At 48.5% G+C, this 20,369-nt stretch overlaps 1 protein-coding gene across 1 annotated transcript in view; it reads right to left on the reverse strand.

Moving 5' to 3' along the window:
- Nucleotides 1-1,424: 1,424 nt before the first annotated feature.
- Nucleotides 1,425-20,369, reverse strand: part of MTR (5-methyltetrahydrofolate-homocysteine methyltransferase) — a 110,343-nt gene continuing 91,398 nt past the window's right edge. The window contains exons 27-34 of the mRNA XM_032313764.1: nucleotides 17,387-17,485; nucleotides 16,237-16,312; nucleotides 13,018-13,173; nucleotides 11,578-11,774; nucleotides 8,908-9,108; nucleotides 7,715-7,907; nucleotides 6,537-6,649; nucleotides 1,425-6,081 (exon numbers count right to left, since the gene is read on the reverse strand). Coding sequence (XP_032169655.1) covers nucleotides 5,995-6,081; nucleotides 6,537-6,649; nucleotides 7,715-7,907; nucleotides 8,908-9,108; nucleotides 11,578-11,774; nucleotides 13,018-13,173; nucleotides 16,237-16,312; nucleotides 17,387-17,485 — 1,122 coding nt within the window. The 3' untranslated portion in view covers nucleotides 1,425-5,994. The remainder of the gene's footprint in view (nucleotides 6,082-6,536; nucleotides 6,650-7,714; nucleotides 7,908-8,907; nucleotides 9,109-11,577; nucleotides 11,775-13,017; nucleotides 13,174-16,236; nucleotides 16,313-17,386; nucleotides 17,486-20,369) is intronic.

Genomic DNA, 20,369 nt, shown 5'->3' on the forward strand with positions numbered 1-20,369 from the left:
GTAAAAGGGTTCCCTTTCTGTGCATCCTCACCAACATCTGCTGTTTCCTGTGTTAATTTTAGCCATTGTGACAGGTGTGAGGTGGTATCTCACTGTGGTTTTGATTTACATTTCCCTGAGGATGAGTGATGTTGAACATCTTTTCACGTGTCTGTTGGCCATCTGGATGTCTTCTTTGGAAAAACATCTACTCATATCTTCTTCCCATTTCTTGATTGGATTATTTGTTTTTTGGGTGTTGAGTTTCAACAAATGGTGTTGGAAAACTGGAGAGCAACATGCAAAAGAATGAAACTGGATGACTTTCTCACACCACATGCAAAGATAAATTAAAAATGGGTGAAAGACCTAAATGTGAGACAGGAATCCATCAAAATCCTAGAGAAGAACACACGCAGTAACCTCTTTGACATCTGTCATTGCGACTTCTTACTAAGGATTCTCTCTCCTGACGTAAGGAAAACAAAAGCAAAAACAAACTTTTGGGACTACAGCAAAATAAAAAGCTTCCACAGAGCCAAGTAAACAATCAACAAAACTAAAAGGCAATCTTCAGAATGGGAGAAGATACTTGCAAATAACATATCTGATAAAGGAGGCGCCTGGGTGGCTTAGTGGGTTACGCCGCTGCCTTCGGCTCAGGTCATGATCTCAGAGTCCTGGGATCGAGTCCCGCATCGGGCTCTCTGCTCAGCAGGGAGCCTGCTTCCTCCTCTCTCTCTCTGACTGCCTCTCTGCCTACTTGTGATCTCTCTCTGTCAAATAAATAAATAAAATATTAAAAAAAAATATCTGATAAAGGTTTAGTATCCAAAATCTGTAACAGACTAATCAAACTCAACACCCAATGTTCTTTAAGTAACAGACAATTTCTTCACCACCCATTCAACCTTCAACCCACCACTGTCCGCCAATGGTCCCCACATCTCCCAACGATGCTGCAGCAACACCCCCTCTCCTGGACCTCCGGATGTGGACTCTCCCAGAGAGCTGCCCCCCCCACCCCATTCCTGGAATCCAGCTCTGTCTTGGGCTTCCTCCTCCTCACACTCTCTACAAGCTGTCCTGTCCACCCTTGTGACCTGACCTCCATCTGACCTCCCTGATCCTAGGCCAGTCTTCCAAATTCCAAAGTCACTTTTCTGACTGTCCATATTCAGTCTCATCAAACCTGTCCCAAAGTCATCTATTCTTCCCTCCTACATCCTGTGCCATAGCAAGCAGTACTGCGTGCATTCATTCACCAAAGCCTGACAGGCAGGAACCACGCTGGCCCTCAACCCAGGGCACCATGGCCCCCGCTCATAGCACCCTTCTGCCCTCACCTCTGCACTGTTCACTCTGGTAGACACGGCCTTCCTTTCCAAAAAACATCTACTTGACGCATATACAACATTATATACAAAGTCATCAACTCAGATTTTCACTTATTATTCTGTCTTTATTTAAAATACACTTAATACATGCATTAAATACATTTAACACATAAAACTCTGTTACAAGGCATACATAAACCTATCACTCAACCCAAGAACTGAGTATTACTAATAACTGCATCCACCCACGTATCCCTCTACAATCCGCTCCGCTTCCCCCCTCAGGGTTAATTATGCTGCTAAATTTTGGTTTATTGTTTTTATTTTTTTTTTTTAAACACAACAGTTTTACTGTTTACATATGGTTAGACAGCATATTCTTTGGTTTTGCTTGTTTGGGGGCTCCATAAAAATAGCATCGTAACATGTGGTCTTCTGGAATCTGCTTTGGTTGCTTATTTTCTGAGATTCACTCTTATTGTCCCATACAGCTGCGGTTCATTCATTCCCACCACTGAATTTAATACCCCTCAGCGTGAATATACCTTGCTTATGTATCCATCTCCCTAGAGACAGATGGACATTTTGGGTTTTTCGGTTCTTGATTCTTATGAAGATGTTACCATGAACGTTCTCGCCCACACCTCCGGGTGCAGGTGTGCAAATCTGTTAGATCCCCAAGAGGGAGTCTGAGTTGGAAGCCAGATCCTAAGGCACTGCAGGAGTTCCACTCTGGTGGGGGAGCGTAGTTTTCTAAGGCACAGGTGCCTGGTCACTGGCCGCAGCTGTTTCGGCATCCCATATCAGGCTCCTGAACTTCCTCAAACCTCATGGGTATAAAAAATGAGATCTCATTGTTGTGTTCATTCGTATTTCTGATCTCCGATGCTGTGCAACATGTTTCTGTAAGCCACATGTATTTCCTCTTCTGGGAAATGCCTTTCCTGGTCTAATTCTGCCCAGTTTCTTTTTTTCTTAAATAGGAACCCTCTATCTGTTCTGCTTACTAATCCTTTGTCAGTTTAAGTGTAATACAAAGATCTCAAGTCATGGCTTGTCTTTTTGCTCCTTTCCATTGTTTATTACCTTAACATCCGTCTTTAAAAAAACCAAAAACAAAAAAAGGTTGATGTAACCATCTTTTCCTTGTGTGGTTAGTGCTTTATGTCTCAAGGGATTCTTTCCTGCCCTAAGGCTTGTTCATGCAAACACTGAAACATATATATTTTTTTATTTAAGACCTTAATATATTTGGAATTGATGGCTGGATAACTTGTGTGGCAGAAACCAGATCTCATCTTTTTCCTTCAGATAAGCATCGTCACAGCACCCTGTGTGGTCACCCTGCCTGTCCTCCCGGATGTGCCAAGCCACCTCCGCCATGTCATAAAGGTCAAGACACACATAGTTATTCTGTGGCTCCCCATTTCACATCCCTGCTTGGAATGCCCACCTCTGCACCACACACAACACAACTACTGACTCGTAACCCTGTCTTCGTATCTGGAAGCACTCAGCTATTCTTAATCATTTCCTTTTCCGTATAAATTTAAGTATCTGCTTGTCACCCTGAACACAGCCTCTATTATAATTTCTGTTGGAAATGGCACTGAACCTACAGATCAATTTGGGGAGACCGGATACCTTTACAATCCTTCATATCCCTGCTCGTGAACACAGACAGCTCTTCTTTTGTTCCTACCTTGCTTTATCTTTATTCTTCAAGTCCCAAGTCAGGCCTTCATCTAAGCATTGCCTTCCCAAAGTGTCTCAACTGCTGTCCCGACTAAAGTAGGCTAAGTGTGTGTTTCCCATGCTCACTTTCCAAATCCCTGGAACAGTCCAAGCCAAAGGTGATACAGGCTGTGAGGTTTGGTCCTGGAGTGGTAGCACCATTCTTCACGACTGAATTTTATAATTGCAGAGGAATGAGACAAGACACATAGGGTTTGAGGTGTCCATCTGTCCGGGGCTGTTGGATATATGCTGTGCTCTTCATGACGGAGCTCAGATGGGAATACTGACTCCATGAGATCGCCCAGTGAAACTACATGTGCTAAGGAGGTCACCAATGACAGGCCCTAGAGCACACCAGGATTTAAATGGGCAGAGGAAGAAAAAAAGTATGAAAATGGCTGAGAAATGACCAAAACACAGAAGGATAACCAGAGAGTGATGCCAAGAGGAAAGTAGGGAAAGGTGAGTTTTGAAAAAGTGGGTCAGTATTGTCCAAGCCCAAGCAGATGACAATCACTGGGAAGGCCACTGGGTCTAACCTCTGAGGGGTCACTGATGCCAGAAGAGGCAGGTAAAAACCCAACTTCACTGGGTTCAGGAGAGAAAGAGGGAGCAGTAGATACTTAGTATCTGTTGAGGGTGTGCCAAAAAGAAACAAAAAGACTGTTCTCTACGTGAGTTGGCTGTGAGTGCAGGGAGGACAGAGGAGAACATCTCCAAAGAGAAATGGGTTGTCCTACACCCAACCTCCCCACTACCCCACAAACCAGGCTCCTCAGTGCGGACAGCACAGCAAGCAACAGAGAGAGGAAGATCCTGAACAAGCACCTCTTTAGAGGGAAAAATAATGTGGCATCTTTGGTGAAAATGGTGACAGCAAGTGGGTTCACGGGACAGCCATTGACGGTGATGACCTGAAGAGGTTCTGCGTGGATAGGCTCCGACACAGAAGGGACCCTGCATTCAGCACAGCCACCTACCTGCTTTCCTAGGGTGTGACATGTACAAGGGAGGGGTTTTCTATTTGCATTTTACATTCTTTCATGAATATGCAGGCGCTCAAACTTTTTGGCTGTTTTTGTCTTTGGAGAAAAAAAAAAAAAGGCATCCCTCGTGGGATCAGATGAATGATACATTCAAGGAAGCCATTCTGCCACATCACCAGCTAAGGGAAGAGATGGTAAATACTCAGTGCCATCAGGAGACTCTAAGCAACTAATTCTGACGAAATACACTCAAATATTCGGAGGAGATCACTCTTTCTCATGGAGGAAGGTACCAAGAATAACACACCTGTTATGGACCAGAAGGTAAGTCTTCCAACTAAGTGTCCCGGGAAGCTGAGTCCCGTTCTCAGTCAGGCACAGACTAACGGTACCCACAGAAGCACACAGCTGTGTTTGCTTCAAGGGCCAGTGACGGCTGAAGGCCCGTTACACGCTAAGTCCACGTGGATACAACGCAGATGCGGAGGCTTCTCCTTCTCCTAAGATATTCTCCCTTTGCCTCTAATGCACTTGAACATACACTTGCTAGAACTGCTCTGGGAAGCAAGGCCAGCTACGAGAGCCAAGGGAGAGTGCTGTCACACCAAACGTGAGTACTCCCGGTTCACAGGACACGGAGGCAGCTGCCCTGTCCCAGTCACAGTGTAAACAGGGATCTAATCTCAGGAAAGGGCACCAAGGGCAGTCAGACTGGTCATTATCAACCGCATCCCCTGGTATCATCTTGCCTGTTAGTCTATTCCCTTGCCAGGAAGACTAACCATGTGCTTGGAGGCGCTACCCACTGAGCCCCACAGGAGCCACCATGAGTCAGAGCCCCTGCCACGTGCCCTGTGCGCATCACCTCATCTACCCGCCCCTCAGGCCCCTGATGGAGGAACTGGAATCGCTGCCCCTGCTTTAACAGATGAGAAGACAGTGCTGGAGAGTGGAGGCAATTTGCCTGCGTCGCATAGGCAGTGGCGAGGATGGAATGTGAATCCAGGTAGGTCTCCCTTCAAAGTTCATGTTCTTCGCCGTTTCCCCCGAAACAACCGGTAACACTTCCCTGTGCTGTTCCTACACTGCGGGAACCCGCAGCTGGGTTGGTACAGAAACGGGGGTATTGAGTGGAGTCACGCTGCTCATCCGTCCAACTCCGCACGGGACACCCCAGCTCAGCAGAAGGCCTCTCAATTCCGGAAAACAGCCAAAAGACGCTAACCACGCCGAGCAGCCACCTCGCCCCACCTCCTTCTCCCCCGTCAGGGCAGGGAGCATGAAATCCTACGAGAACACCAGTGTTTGGCCACACTAGGGTAAACAGCCTGAGCATTTCTGAGCAGTCAACGGTGAGAGCGGGCCTTCTGTCCCATGTAATCGGGACTTCAGAAAATGAAAATAAGGTCTTCCAGAGGGAGAGCAAACTTACACCTTCTTCCCTGTCAGAGTCTACTATTGCAACCATTCAGATTAAAATGCCCCACTGCACACACAGTGATTTTGCCAGGGGTCACATTTTTTCCCTATATTTCTCTATTCAGCTAAGTCTCGGGCCTTTTTCTTCTTAAGAGCAAGAGAAAGGGGAAAAAAAAAAAGATAACAAGTGGCCTCCTAGATGCAAAGTAAAAATGAAAAAAGCAAGCTGACTTGCTTTGAAATGCAAAAGACCTCTATCTCCAGCCTGTCCCGTCCAGAGGGACCAGCCAGGAAAACCCCCAGAGCTGTGCGTGCTGCTCTTGGTTCAAGGTCCCCTAGAAAGGAGCCACTTGCTTTCCAAGGACACAGGAAGGTTCCATCCACCGAACGGTCTTCCAAAGCCTGAAGCAGAACGAATGTCGCCCAGGGGCAGCTGGGCTGCTGGGTCTGCTGCTGCCGTTCATTTTAAAGGCACTCTACACTACGCTTCCTTGAGGATCCTCAAGCAGAGAAAAGAATTTAAAAAAAAAAAAAAGTTACTCTGTGTCGTATCCTAAAATGGGTCCCAGCCATTTCTCAACCTCAGCCACAGACATGTTCTTCCGCAGAGCATAATCCTCAATCTGCAAAAGATTAAAAGCAGCACACTGAACCCAAATGGTTAAGACTTTCTGAAGTGAAGTTGACACAGGACTTGCTAGGAAACGTGGAAGCCTTCCATGTCTTGTCTTAGAGCAATCTACTAAGCTAGATGGAGATGGATATTTGTCTAGTCACCAAGTCTCCTTGTTCTCTGGGCACGAGACAACACACAGTAAGTCTTTGGTGCTGAGATGAGGCTGGAGTGCGTGAGCGTTGGGGGCATTGGGGGCGTTGGGGGCGCAGGTGCGTAGATGGGAGGGCGAGAATCGGGGTCATGAGCTGATACCAAATGAAGACATTAGCTGGGGGTGAATTTTGTCACACTTTCCCTTCCTTTTTATTCTTATTCACATGTAAAATAAAATAGGTTCTTCGGTTCCATGTAAGACAAGACAGGTATCTAGGGAAGCCACACACAATGAAACAGCTAACTTACCTGATCCTTGGAAATTTTCCCCACTGAGAAGTATTTGGACTTCAAATTAGAGAAGTAAAGGCCGGATACTGCTGAAGCAGGTGCCATCGCTAGGGATTCCGTTAACTTAATGCCTGGAGAAAGCAACACAGAGGGGAAATGCTGATTTCTCCAGTGCCTAGCACAGGGCCTGGCGGTTGGCAGCACCCAATTAACCCTTGTTGAGGAAGAAGAGGTGAAGGAACGTGAGCTCATGCCGTCGAGGCGGACACATGACACAGCACGAAATTCAGGCCAGTCTCCTCTAACTCAAGGGGGCAGGCCTGGAAAAAACTGTACCCTCCCACCGCCAGTCCTCCACTATCAGAGACAGAAGCCTCTTGCCCCTAAGCCTGGGCCTCTCAAAGAAGGAGCGCCAACCCTGGGAAGAAGGCACCATGTGGATCCCAGGCTCCTGCCCCTTGGGATGACCAACAGTCGGGCCCCGAGAACAAGCCCACAGCAGTACTCAGAGGGAGTCCCAGGCTGTCCCATCTAAGCCACTCATCTTACGGACGAGGAACAGAGCAGCATGAAACCTAAACACTGCTGGAGAGCACCGGGTAGCTTACAGCAGGGAAGGACTCGAATCGGTATCTTATGGCTCCGGGAGTCCACGCTATTCCTGCCAGTGTATACCCAAATGCCTCAGTCCCTCACCAGAACCCAAGTCCCCTTCACCTGATCGACACTGACGGCTTCTGATTTATTCACTGACACTGTTAACTGTGTCAATAAAGGTAAAAGCCAGGAGAGGAAGAGGTGAGGACAGGAGCTGTGTCCAGACACACAGTCTGCGAGAGATGTGAACTACTGACGGCTATGAAGGTCACTAATGGAGAGGTGAGAAGCAGTGACAAGCCCTGTAGCGGGGAATCACGACGGGAGATAGGTGGGCAGTATGATAAGCTCAATTCTCATCTGTTACACGTTAAGAGAAAGTAACGGAAGTCGATCAATCTGAAAGTGGGGGCGTGGGATGACTATTCAATAATGTAGACATAAAATAGTGTGATGAGCACCCAGACGTGGAAAGGGTGGGATTTCATTGTGAGCCCTTCCACATGTTGACACGTGTGGCCCCATGTGTGCTGCTGTGACAGGAGCACACCTGTGACCCGCACAGAGCAGGAGGGCGCCCCCCCGGTCCCCGCGCGCACCCGTGCACTGCTCCACGTCGGCCAGCTTCCACATGGTGAGCTTCTCACTGTGGTCAGGCTGGCTGGGGTAGCCGGGGGCCGGCCGGATGCCCTCGTAGCGCAGCCGCCGCAGGTCGGCCACGTCCAGCTGCTCGCAGCGGCAGTAGGCCCACAGCTCCCTGCGGACCCGCTCATGCAGCTCCTCCGCGAAGGCCTGCAGCAGGGAACAAGGCATGCGCGGGTGAGGCAAGCGCTCCCGTCCCCCCGGCCCACCTGCCCTCAAAGCCCACCAGGGCGCCCCCCTCGCCTGCACTGCAAGCGGGAGGAAGCGGGCGAGAGGGGCGGGATAGGATTCCCAGCTCACCTGTCGCTGCCTTAGCGGCTCTCTGCCTGGGCTCTGATGTCCCCTCTTCAAGGACCTGGGGGATTCGAGGTCCCTGAACTAAAACATTTCCCTGACAGTGGCCAGGAGGAGACACAAGGACAATTCCAGCTGCCAGTACCTCCCCTGCCAGCCTTGGGAAAAAAGAGAGGGGACCCTGGGCATGCACAGAAAGATGAGGAATCTACAGTGCATCACAACAGGAGAACGAGGAGGCCTGGCACAGAAATCTGTCCTGCATTTCTCAGGCACCTCACAAGGATGTCACAACAAGCAAAGGGAGACATCACAACTGCAGGGAAGACACCGTTGTTTTAAGGACAGCTAGGAACTATGGTACTGCTGGAGGTGTCCCTTTGCCCAAAACATTATGTGTGAGAACAATTCAAGAAAAGCGGATTTAAAGTTGCATGTGACTGGGTGTGGTGCATAAACAATGAATCTTGGAACACTGAAAAAATAAAATAAATTTAAAAAACAATAATAAGGGGCACCTGAGTGGCTCAGTGGGTTAAAGCCTCTGCCTTCAGCTCAGGTCATGATCTCAGAGTCCTGGGATCAAGCCCCGCATCGGGCTGTCTGCTCAGCAGGGAGCCTGCTTCCTCCTCTCTCTCTGCCTGCCTCTGCCTACTCGTGATCTCTTTCAAATAAATAAATAAAATCTTAAAAAAAAAAAAATAATAAAAATTAAAATAAAATAAAAATGCATGGGATGCTAACGCCAGCCTCATCTGACTCGGTAAAAACGAAACAGCAGGACAAAGATGCCAAGGGCTGCCCAGCACCTGGCCCCGTGGCGCTCCCCATCCCATGCCCAGTGCCACCGCTCTACCTCTGCCAGTCGGTCTCCCAAAGCCTTGACCATGATGCTGCTGTAGTCGTCACACTCCTGCTCATAGGCCCTGCTCAGCTCCTCCACACCGAAGCAGGCGACGGCAAACAGGCCCAGGTAGTCGCGGACACCGGAATGCAGTGGAGCGATGAAGTCTGAGAGGCAGTGGTACGCGTCCGTGCTGGCAGAGTCCTTCTCGGCCTTCAAACCCAACAGACAGACGGACCGAGCGTCAGCGCAGACGTGGGAACAATGTGCAACAGACGGCAATCTAGTCTCAGCAGACAGATCTAAGCTTCACACAGGGAGGTCTGTTTTGTTCACCGTTATATCCCCAGCACTTACAAGAGAGCCTGATATGTAGCAAGTATTCAACAAATATTTGTTGAATCAACAAGAGAGATAAGATTCTAAAAAAATACATGACATGATGTGACATGACATGTCAGTCAAGAAACCCCCGAGTTTGCTCCTTCCCATGTTTACCGTATGTCTCCAGGCACTGTGCTAGCAACCGGAACCCTAAGCATTCATCTCAAATAAATTTTCCCCAAAGGTGTTTTCAATTCAAAATCAACATTAAATCTGAAAGTTACATCCAAAGGGGATCCGCTAAATGCAGAAGCCTCTAGTTCGCATCAGCAGACACAGTTCAGCAGACGTCAGGTCAGCAGCCCAGGACCCTGTGCCGCCAGCCATGGTGGTGGCTCGGGAGACCCAGAATTCAGCAGCCTCACTTCGGGAGCCTCTCCTCCAGGCCGGGTGCCCATCTTTGCCTGTTTCTCATGCCCAAATGGTGACGGACTGCCCCCTGCCACCAAGAGGGCAGATAAAGTCATATACATATTTCACAACCAAGAAATACCTGCTGGGAAGATGAACAGTCAGTAACTAGTATGGACTGAGTGCTTATGGGAAGATGAACAGCCAGTAACTAGAGCGTACTGAGTGCTTACTGTACGTCAGGCACTACTCTTGGTGCTGCAGTGAATTCGCTAATTTCATGCTGCCAACTACCATGTGAAGTAAGTAAGTGATACCATCAGGCCCATTTCAGACAGGAAACCAGAGATAGAGCTTGCCAGTGGTAGGCCAGGGGTCTGATAGCACAACCCACGCTCCTGACTACTGTATGGCATGTAAGACTGATCAATTAATCAATGAGCGGCACACCAGAGGCTCTAGAGCTATCATTTGCTTGCCGACTCTGGAAGCAAGCACAGACAAACCAACACTGGGCAGAAATGGTTACGCGGCCAGAAGGTGTTTGATCACGGCCCCCAGAAATGTCACAGAGCAGAGACCACTACGCAGGGAGGAGCGGCTTTCCAGCTGCACTCTGTCCATCAACCATTCTTCGCTAACAGAAGCCCGAGGGAGACAGAGCTTCCTGGCACCAAAAGGAGAGACAGGTCACAGAGCACCACAGCACTGAAGAGACAGTCACTACAGTCACAGAGACAGAAGCCTCTCAAGGCAGTAAGAAGCTGCAGCCAGAATCTTCCAGAATGCTGGGAGAAAGCTCAGTGACTTATCCGAATGTGTAACATATGCACATGGAGAAGTCATTCCATTAACTGCCCTCACACGGCCTGCCACAGCTTGCCTGGTCATGACTGGTGCTGGACGTAAAAAACCTGGCCAGGGCAGAGGTTTGTGACCTGAGTTACACCTGCAGGAGCAAAGTCACCAGCTGACTAGTGAGGAGGGGCGGGAACAGAACACGAGAGCTGGCGGCCTGTGTTCTGTGGTGTCGGAACCTGGGCATAGGCAGGAGGGATGGAGCTGCCCACCCCCCGACCTTATTATGGTAGCAACATCCCAAACTACAGAATCCCGTCAGATGCTGTTATAGTGAAGCCACCCGTCACTATGAATTACATGGTGCTTATGATTAAAAGCAATACTATCACTTCTGAATGACCGAAAACAGCAGTGGAACTCTGCAGGATGATTTACTGCAACCCTTTGTTAATGGTTCCGGCTCCAACTCTGGAGGACAACTATTTCTCCTCGCGGCCACAAGGACACACGCACGGTATTTGCACTCTCCCGGGTGGGGAGACAGCAGAGCCAGCCGCGTTCAGAAATGCCGGTTCGCACTGAGGGAGGCCAGTGCGATGAAGGAACAGCTGCTGGGTGCGACGAGCCGTGCTCCCCTCCTTGAGGCCGCGGACGTAGCACCATCTCCGTGAGCCTTCCTCCCCCACCCCTGTGGAATGGAGACGTAAAGTGTCTATGGCAAGGCGGCATGGAAGTGAAGGATGACAGTCTGGCCCGCACCCAGCTAAGCACCTGGCCCCTCACAGACATTCAGCAAACGTGTGTCCCTGCCTGTCTTCCCCTTGAGATAGGGAGCCACTGGCCTATTTTAATAATATGCATGCACGCAAACCGATGTTTTTGATTAAGGCAATGTCCATCTGTGTGTGAGCACCAAGGCAGCAACAGCGTGTCCAATCGGCCTGTCCAACACCACCTCGAACACCCCCTCCTCCTGGTGCAAGGGGTCGGCCTCTCAATCCACACCGGCTCCTTCTCACCACCATACTCACAAATGCCTTTGAGTGGTCCTCCGGGGTGAGGCAGTACAGACCTATCATGCAGACACAGCGCAGGCTTATGTAATTGTTACTGATGGTTTTTTCAGCAGCGCATGGCTCCCCGTACCTGCTGCCTTAGCCCATGGAAGATGGCTATGGGCTCTGCAGCCTGCGGCGTGGCGTCCTCTGCATACAGGTGGATGTCATCTTCCACGCTCTGCGCCGGCCAGAACCCCACCACGCCCCTGGCTTGGAGCTTCTTCTGATCGATCAGCACTTCCAGCATGTTCTGGGCGTCATCATAGACTTTTTTGGCCTCTTCGCCTATTAGGAGAACATGGTAAGAACTCACTTAAAAATGCCAAGGAGAGCCAGCAAAAAAGCACTTCTTTTTAAAGCCACTCCTCCTCCTCAGACATCTTCTCCCACTCTCCCTTTCCCCCCCAAATATTTCACTGCTGCTTGTCCGTGTCTGGGGTTGGTGGTTCAGGCTGACTGCAGCACCCCCAATTGCCTCAGTTCAACAAAGGGCAGAGAGCCCAACCTGGAGCCCCCCAGCAAGTGAAGCCAGCCAGATCCTTCCATCACCGACCTTCCTTGCGCACTCATCACTCCAGAGACCTCGAAGTGGCCTCTGGGGCCGTGGAATAGGTGGAGGAGGGAAATGTGGGCCCAGCCCCTCAGCAGTGCTTCCAGGGCTGCACTTGGGTGCCTGTCCCATGCCAGGCCCCTCTTGGCCCTAACCTCAGCCTCCTAGCAGGACACCCCTCCACCTTGCTCTCCTCTGGCTCTCTCCTAATCCTCTGAGCAGCTTGGCATGGTGACCCCATGCCTCTGGGGCTAGATTCTGGGAGTGGGGCTGGGCCGGATAAATGGGGCCAGTGGTTTACCAGCTCACCCATGTCTCTAGCCTCTCACCCCCTCCCTCCACCTGTGCTCCAGGCACAATGGACTCCTGGCACTTCCCCCAATGGACACATGTGACTGTGCTTTCCCATCTCTCCTCTGCCCAGGACACCCTTTTCTCCAGGGACATCTCGCATCCCTAGTCACAGTCCCTCCCACTTCATTTTCAAAAAGCACTTCACATACCATTTCCCCCAGGAAGCCTCCCCTGACCTCCCAGTGTGAGGCCTCGTTGCCTTGTGTTCACAAATGCCCTGGACTCGGCCCCTTGGCAGGAGCGTGGCAGGCCGTGCAGGAACTGCCCATTGCTGGTGGTCATACCAGCTCTAAGCCATGCACTGGAGAGCAAGGGTACTCCCATTACTTTCTATTAATTGCCAGGGCCCGACACAGAGCCTGCTTCGAAACTGGTATCAATAAGCATTTATCAAAGAACAGATCAACAAAATGCCCAATTATCCCATAAGCGTGGACCAAACTAGCAGTTTAAAACCACGGAAGAGCTGAACAGGGAAACAACAGCCTATGTTATACGTTAGATTATAACCATAAACTATATCCGACAGAATCCAAACCCTCTGCTTGCCTCCCCTTCCCATCCTCAAAGTCCAAACACTACATCTGAACAGCAGAGCAGAAAGGGAGGGCTTCCTGAACTAACCTACAGTTTTGTCCTTAAATATCTTGGGGAAGCTTCGATTCGGGTACTTGCCCCGGAGCTGCCAGACATCAAAGAAGGGTTTCCAGTCAATGTAGGCCACCAGCTTCCGCAGGTCATAGTCTTCGAAGACCCGAGTCCCAAGAAACGTGGGCTTCACTGTAAAGAGAGGTCCTGATGTCAAGGACGATGCTGGAACCTGCTGAGCGCCCAGCACACATGGCCACCGCCTGCACGCACACCTCCCCGGCTGGCTCTTCCCTTCTCTGGGACTTCCCCATCCCCCTCCCTCCTGTCACCTGCCACCTATAGGACTTGTTTTACACACAGCGGAACTTTCAGAGATCACGGAGAAGGAGTAACTCCACAGTGAATCTTAAATCAGACCACTCTTCCCGGGGAGCTATCTACACTGCCCTTGGAAATTCTTCCCTCAGCCCCTCAGTCCAAGAGAAGAAACCTGGGTTTCTACTTCGCTTGCACAAATGAAGACAATACTACAATGAATGCCACTGTAGAAAGACACATGCAGTAACCCACTTAGAAAAATGTTAGAAATGTGAATCAATCCTCTCTACTGCCCACTGCTACATACGTATGCAGGCAAAATATAAGGAAACGCATGGAAACAAGGCATCAAATTCAGGATCCTGCAGGGGAGGGAGGAGCACAAGGGTGACTCCCACTATGTATGTGCTGCTTTGTTTTTGTTTTTTTTCTTCTTTTAAATGGGTAAATTTTTAAAATTTTTTTTCTTCTTTTAAAGAAGAAAAAATTTTTTTCTTTAAAAAATTTTTTAAATTTTTTTTCTTTTTTTTTTTAAGACTTTATTTATTTGACAGAGAGAGAGATCACAAGCAGGCAGAGAGGTTGGGGGGGGGGGGGGGAAGCAGGCTCCCTGCTGAGCAGAGAGCCCGATGTGGGGCTCGATTCCAGGACCCTGAGATTATATGACCCAAGCCAAAGGCAGAGGCTCAACCCACTGAGCCACCAAGGTGCCCCTATTTTTTTTTCTTAAAGATTTTATTTGTCTGAGAGAGAAAGCACAAGCAGGGGGAGTGGCCCGCAGAGGGAGAAACAGACTCCCCGCTGAGCAGAAAGCCCTATGTGGGACTTGATCCCAGAACCCTGGGATCATGACCTGAGCCAAAGGCAGATGCTTAACTGACTAAGTCACCCAGGCGCCCCTACACCAGGTTATTTCTTAGGTGGCTAGTGGGTATACATGAATCTTCAACATATTGTTCTTTACGGCTCCCTGCGAGTCTAAAATAGACTGTAAGTGAATTAATGACAAAGAATTCAGAGACAGACGGTGTCCCAGGATTCCCTGGGACACCAGGAGCGGCATTCCTGCACCCCACCCCCCAACCCTGCAGGGGGTCGGGCCACAGTCAGATGTCACCACCACACCACCAGCTTCCTGGCCCCTGTGTCCTCAGTTCCCTGCTCTGTAAACAGGGATCGGAGAACTCCCAGTCTCCTACTCATCTCAGGTGCTCTGGGCTAACACCAGAGCCTCAAGAGTATTTTTGTGTCATCACATAGTCAGAGGTAGACGTGAGAGGGAGAAAAGTACAGGGAAAGTAGAGCTGCTTCTTACTTCTGCCTGGAAATCTCTATACTTCTTACTTCTGCCTGGAAATTCCCATACATGCTCATGGGAGCTCTTTCTCATTTGTTGCTGGTCATCTTTTTCCCATTCAGAATAATCTCTTCTTCGTAATATTCTACTGTGTTGATGTGTCGGACCATTAAGAAGAAACTACAGGTTTCCTCTGGATGAATGCTCACTCTTGCCTTGTAGTCACTGCAGGATGCTCTTCTGGAATTTTACCACCAAGGACCTTGAGAGAAGAGCCCTTCTTTCTCCCTTTATAAAGTGACTTCCTGCAACTACTAGAAGACTCGGTTGTCCTCAGAAACATTTCTGCGGGCTGTACCTCAGGGCCTCGGCCCTTCTAAAGCCGTAAGTACAGGCCCCCATAGCAGCCCGACCCTGGGACAGATGGACATTCAAAAAGTATCACCACCACTGCCTTCAAAGGACTGTCTCCGTTGAATTGTGCTGGATGTTTGGGTCAAAGTGGGACTTTCCCTTGTGATGTTTTTCTAACTTCAAAGTGAAAGGTAAAGGGAAAATAACAGCTGGACTATACAGTGATTTACATTTTTCAAAAGTTGAACTTTTTTTATCCTCACAACCTTCCACAGGGTAACTCCTTTCTACATGTTAGAAACTGTGAACCACAGACGTGAGACGCTCAAGGTCATTCAGTGATTTGGAGCCAGGAGCCAAACTGGGAGTGGAACCCAGACCTCCTGACTCCCGATGCAGCATTCCTCCTACTCAACCACACTAAGCTCAGCAGGACTGAAATCAGATCCAGTCTCACGTACACTTCCAATTTAACGATCTCCACTCTGCTGAGCATATGCACAACACAGATGTTGTGAACAAGTAGACCAGGTTTGAGGTATTACCTTGGAAATACGGATTCAAGTAATACAACCCCCATTTACCGGTCTCAGTTCTGCATTTGTACCTCATGCCTCTCTGAGTGTGTCAAAACATCTTCCATCTTTTATTCCCTCATAAACACCTCCATAAGGCAAGAGACGTGGCTGGAAATAAGAAAGGGGAAAAAAAAAAACCCACAAAAGACATAGAAGGAAGCATTCAGAGCGAGAACAGGAGAGGGTGAACAAGAGATAGGAGCTCTTGCTTTGCTGAGATGTTCTAAAAGTCTCCTCAGAGTGAGGGAATCTTCAATCTCAGACACTCCATGTCTACACTTGGGCCTGCCCTGCAACCCAGGCCACTCAGTGACAGCACCACCCAGGCAGGTCTCTAGAACTTACATCAAGCTGTGGAGGGGCCCGTTGAGTCCCACACAGAAGAAAGAGTGTGGGTCAGAAGACAGACCAGAGAGAGAACTCCAGAAACCTTTTGGGCTCTTGACCCGAAACTCAGGGTCTTCACATGCGAGTGGGGACAACAGCACGTTCACCACTCAGAGCTGCCCAGTCTCAGGACACAGTTTGATCCACCATAAATGGTACCTATTTACTTATTTTTTCAATCATCATTGTCTCTGTCACTATTATTAGACACAATTAAGAGTCTCTAGCTGCCCATTGGATTCTGTAGCCAAGTAAATAGAAACACCTCTCCAGCTCTCATTATCACACAGCCTTTCTCTAACTGACAGCCAGACAGACCTGGAGGGGGCTCTGACAGCCAGTCAATATGGAAACCGTTTTTTCTAGCTTGACTTAAGGTTAAGTATCTTCTTTCCTATGAAAAAGAGAAAAGTTATTTTAGTCAGAGACTCTTAGTTTTTCAACTGATACTACTAAAGTGCATCCCAAAAGCTAGTCTGGGACTTCTGTTAAAAAAAAAAAAAAAAAGAAAGAAAGAAACAAAACCCACAACTTCTTTTTATTACTGAAAATTCATATCCTAAAAAGCTCTTCCTTTTACACCCAATATGGCTTCCCATTAGCACCAGAACAACAGAGAGTAAAGAGTCAGTAAATATCCGTTAAATATTGATATAGATCCCTTAACCATGCAGTAACCATACAGCAACAGAGTGGTGTCCTGCCTGTCCTTTTAGAACACCCGAGGCCAAGGCTAGAACACCTGAGGCCAGGGCTAACCAGCCTGCCATCGGCCAGCTCTCGGACCAGAAGGCAGAGCCAAGAAACAGTCAACTGCAGGCAGACCTAAGGAGCGACAGAAAACCAAGCACAGTATCTTGGGCTAGTCAACACCTCAGAAATACCTGTTTTCTCACGGTTTGTTGTCTCCTTCCATTCGCCTAGCCACCCCCAAAGGGCGCCCCACCACAGACAAGGTCCAACAGGCAGATAAACTGGGAAGAAATATCCTAGCCACTTCTAACAAGTGATTATGTCTGCTTTCCAATGATTCCCTGAAGCTTATCTAGAGAGGGACAGTTCTCGTAACACTGCTCTGCGCAGTCTGCACTAGGCAGGAGGGAGAGAGGTGACAATGGTCCTATCTGATGTCTTCATTTTCTTTTGCTATTTCAAGAACAGGGATCCAGGAGGGTCGTTTCTATATAATGTTTCATTCAATGCTTTATTCATTCTCATAACTCTGCTATCTGGCCCAGCACCTAACAGCTACTGTGTACCCAATAAATGTTTGGTGGAATGAATGAAATTACTTTTAGTATAGTCCCCAAATTACTGGGACCTTAGACACTAGAGAATTCCAATTTGAACTAGGAAACAGGGCATCTCTAAAATGATCCTAAATCTTTGCCTCCTTAAAACAATAAAGTCACATTAAAAAATGCAGGATCATTTTAATGGCCAAACTAGCAGTGTTTTTGTCACTTACCTTGAGAGACTCGTAATGGTCCTGTCTAATATCTTCATATTCCTCCATGATCTCCTCAAAATATTCATCCTTCAGATTCTCATCTAATAGTTGTGAGCACTGAACACGCAAGATCGACGTTCAAGAACCACAGAGGAGCAAAAGGAGACAAAGAAAACAGGAGCAACACTGGTCAGTTCTGATGATGCCTCCTCCAGGAAGCCTTTCCTCATTCTTGTCATTCCCTCTCCCTTTGCCAGCTTTGCTAATTCCTGCCAGGGGGTGCACAGTTGAAGACTAGCTCAGTGGACCCAGGATGTCCAACGGTCGATCACACATTCCAGAGAAACAGGTGGCTCTTGGTGGCTCCCGAGAGATCAGCTCGAAGCCCTGGCTATATCCTGCCTAAGACTGTTCATCCACCTGGAGCCTGGACCACATGATTTTGGGGGAGACTTGGCTCATGTTGTATCTGTCTGAATCTGGAGTAATTAACAGTCAGGTGCTTAGCATTCCATTCCTATGGGATTGACTCCCAGAAGAAGCTGCAGACACCAGGGCTTGGCTGAGCTTTCCTAGTCAGCAATGTGCTGCCTGTGGAATCCCACGTCACTTGTGGAAGGATTAAGCACTGTCCGTAGGATTCCACAAGAGCGGGGGATGGGGGGGAACACCAAGAAGCTGGTGCCTGGCCTTTCCTGGATGTTACCCTTTGTATCTTTTGCCTCTGCTGATTTTAATCTGTATCCCTTGGCAGCAATACAGTGTGACTGTGAGTAGAACGGTGTTTCTGAGTTCGGGGAGTCCTTCAAGCACATCACTGAAACTGAGGGTCTCCTGGGGACCCACACAACACCCTAGTTAGGTTCGGCTCTTCTGTGTTTCAAAGGTACTTGGTGCATCTCTCCCTCACTGCTCTTCCCACAGGCTGTTAGTGTCTGTCTGCATATCCACTTGGAGGCAAGTGGACAAGCCTTGGAGGGCAGGACTGCACCTTAACTGCCTTCGTGTCCCCAGTTTCTAGCTCTGTGCCTGGCATAGATGAGGTATCTCCTCACTAAAGGTCTGCTGAAGGAATGAGACTCATGGCCATGGTCAACCATGAGCTTCTGCTAGTAAAAGAAAGGAAACCCATCATCTGAGAAATGGGAGGCAACTCAGTCAGTTATAAAATTAGGATGAGCTAAATCCTGTCTATGACTGGGATTACCAAGGTGATGAGAGAATAGCCCCCAGCAAAGCTCAAAATACAATTGTCAAGAAAGAAGAAAAAGCTACTGGCGACCATCAGCTCAAAACCCTGCACGGCCTCATCATCTCTCAGCCTCTAGCTGGATTCTCCAACTCAAGGGCCTGGAAGGTCAGTAACATTATGTGAAACTGACCAAATTAGACTGGACGATGGCTGAGGAGCCCATTGGCTTGAAATGTCTACAATTCCACGTGAATCTTCCAAGTATCTCTCATAGCAATCCAATCCCCGAAGAGTTAGTGTAAAGCCAAAACACTTCAAGGAACCTAATCAGAGAGGAGCACTGCGACAAGCCTAACAAAAGGCTCCTGCACGGTATTCACTATTCACCCCACAAAGTACTTCCCGGGCTTCCATCCACCTTCGCTAAATGGAGTCTTCACTTAGGAAAGCCAGCAGGGCTTAATGAAGACAGGAAGGGGATGCCTACTCTTGAGCTCCCCAAAGTACACGGAACTGGTGTTTTTAAATATTATTTAAAATACTGCCTAAAATACTGCATTCCACTAGATTTTAGACTCTGAGAAAGCAAATCCTGATTTTCTAAACACTTGAAGAACTTTTAACAGGACTCTGACATGGCTCCCACTGGGTAGACAGAGTACACCAGTCTGCAGGCACCGTCCACACCCCCGGGGGCCCTAGCACCCAGAGCCATTGGGACAAGACCCTCCCTGCCCAGTCTGACTTGCTTGGTGGAAACAAGCTCATGCCCATTATATGGGCTGATCTTTGTGAACTTTCCACCACAAAATCAGAGCTTGTCGTGGGTTTCCAGGCTAACCATTCAGACATGTTTTATGCTTTTATTCTTTATTTTTCGTAACAATAACAACACAATGAGAGGGAAAAAGTTGAAAATATAGTTTATAATTTAGAAATAACTAAGAATTGGCACCTTGGCTTTTATTTAGAAAGAAAGAAAGCAAGGGCATCCTGAAGTCTTAAAGCTCTACATAGTTGCCATATTTCACAATTCTCCAAGTGTTCGATTCCAGACCACAGGCCTGGGCCATGCCCACTGCGGCTGGATCAAAAGACTGAGTCTGAGTAATTTCAGAAGGTGGCCATCTCTCTGTATTTGAGAAGAGCTTACCACTGCCGGCCATCCAGCTGGCCTGACCAAAGGGAGTACCGGTGCCCACACCTCATCTGGCTTCTGGTTCGGCCCTTGCTGCATTAGCAGTCTTTATAGCTGGACATAGGACTTTTTTTTTTTTTTTTTTTTTTTAAATGAACATTGTTTTTAGCTCTGGCTTAAAGTTAAGACGGTATATATTCATGTTTGTAAGAGCATGTAAATGGCTGAAACCTCTCTCCCTTCAGGCTGGTGTCAAGGCCACAAGAGTCTTGGTTCCACGTTACTCAGACCAGCGTTCTGTGGTCAGCTCAGGACTCCTCGCCTGGCTGCCCCCTTCTAGCAATACAGACCCCCACAATGACACTATGACAAGCCGTAAGCTTTCTTCCACATTTTTTTTAGTAGAATTGCACAAAAATAAAAGATCTTGGGGGGCACCTGGGTGGCTCAGTGGGTTAAGCCTCTGCCTTCAGCTCAGGTCATGATCCCAGGTTCCTGGGATTGAGCCCCACATCGGGCTCTCTACCCAGCAGGGAGCCTGCTTCCTCCTCTCTCTTTGCCTCTCTGCCTACTTGAGATCTCTGTCTGTCAAATAAATAAATAAAATCTTTAAAAAAGAAGAAGAAGAAGAAGATGATCATCATCTTGGGAAATGCCCTGAACTCTGTATC

This window comes from Mustela erminea, chromosome 14 (genome assembly GCF_009829155.1).
Source record: "Mustela erminea isolate mMusErm1 chromosome 14, mMusErm1.Pri, whole genome shotgun sequence".
Classification (NCBI taxonomy): domain Eukaryota; kingdom Metazoa; phylum Chordata; class Mammalia; order Carnivora; family Mustelidae; genus Mustela; species Mustela erminea.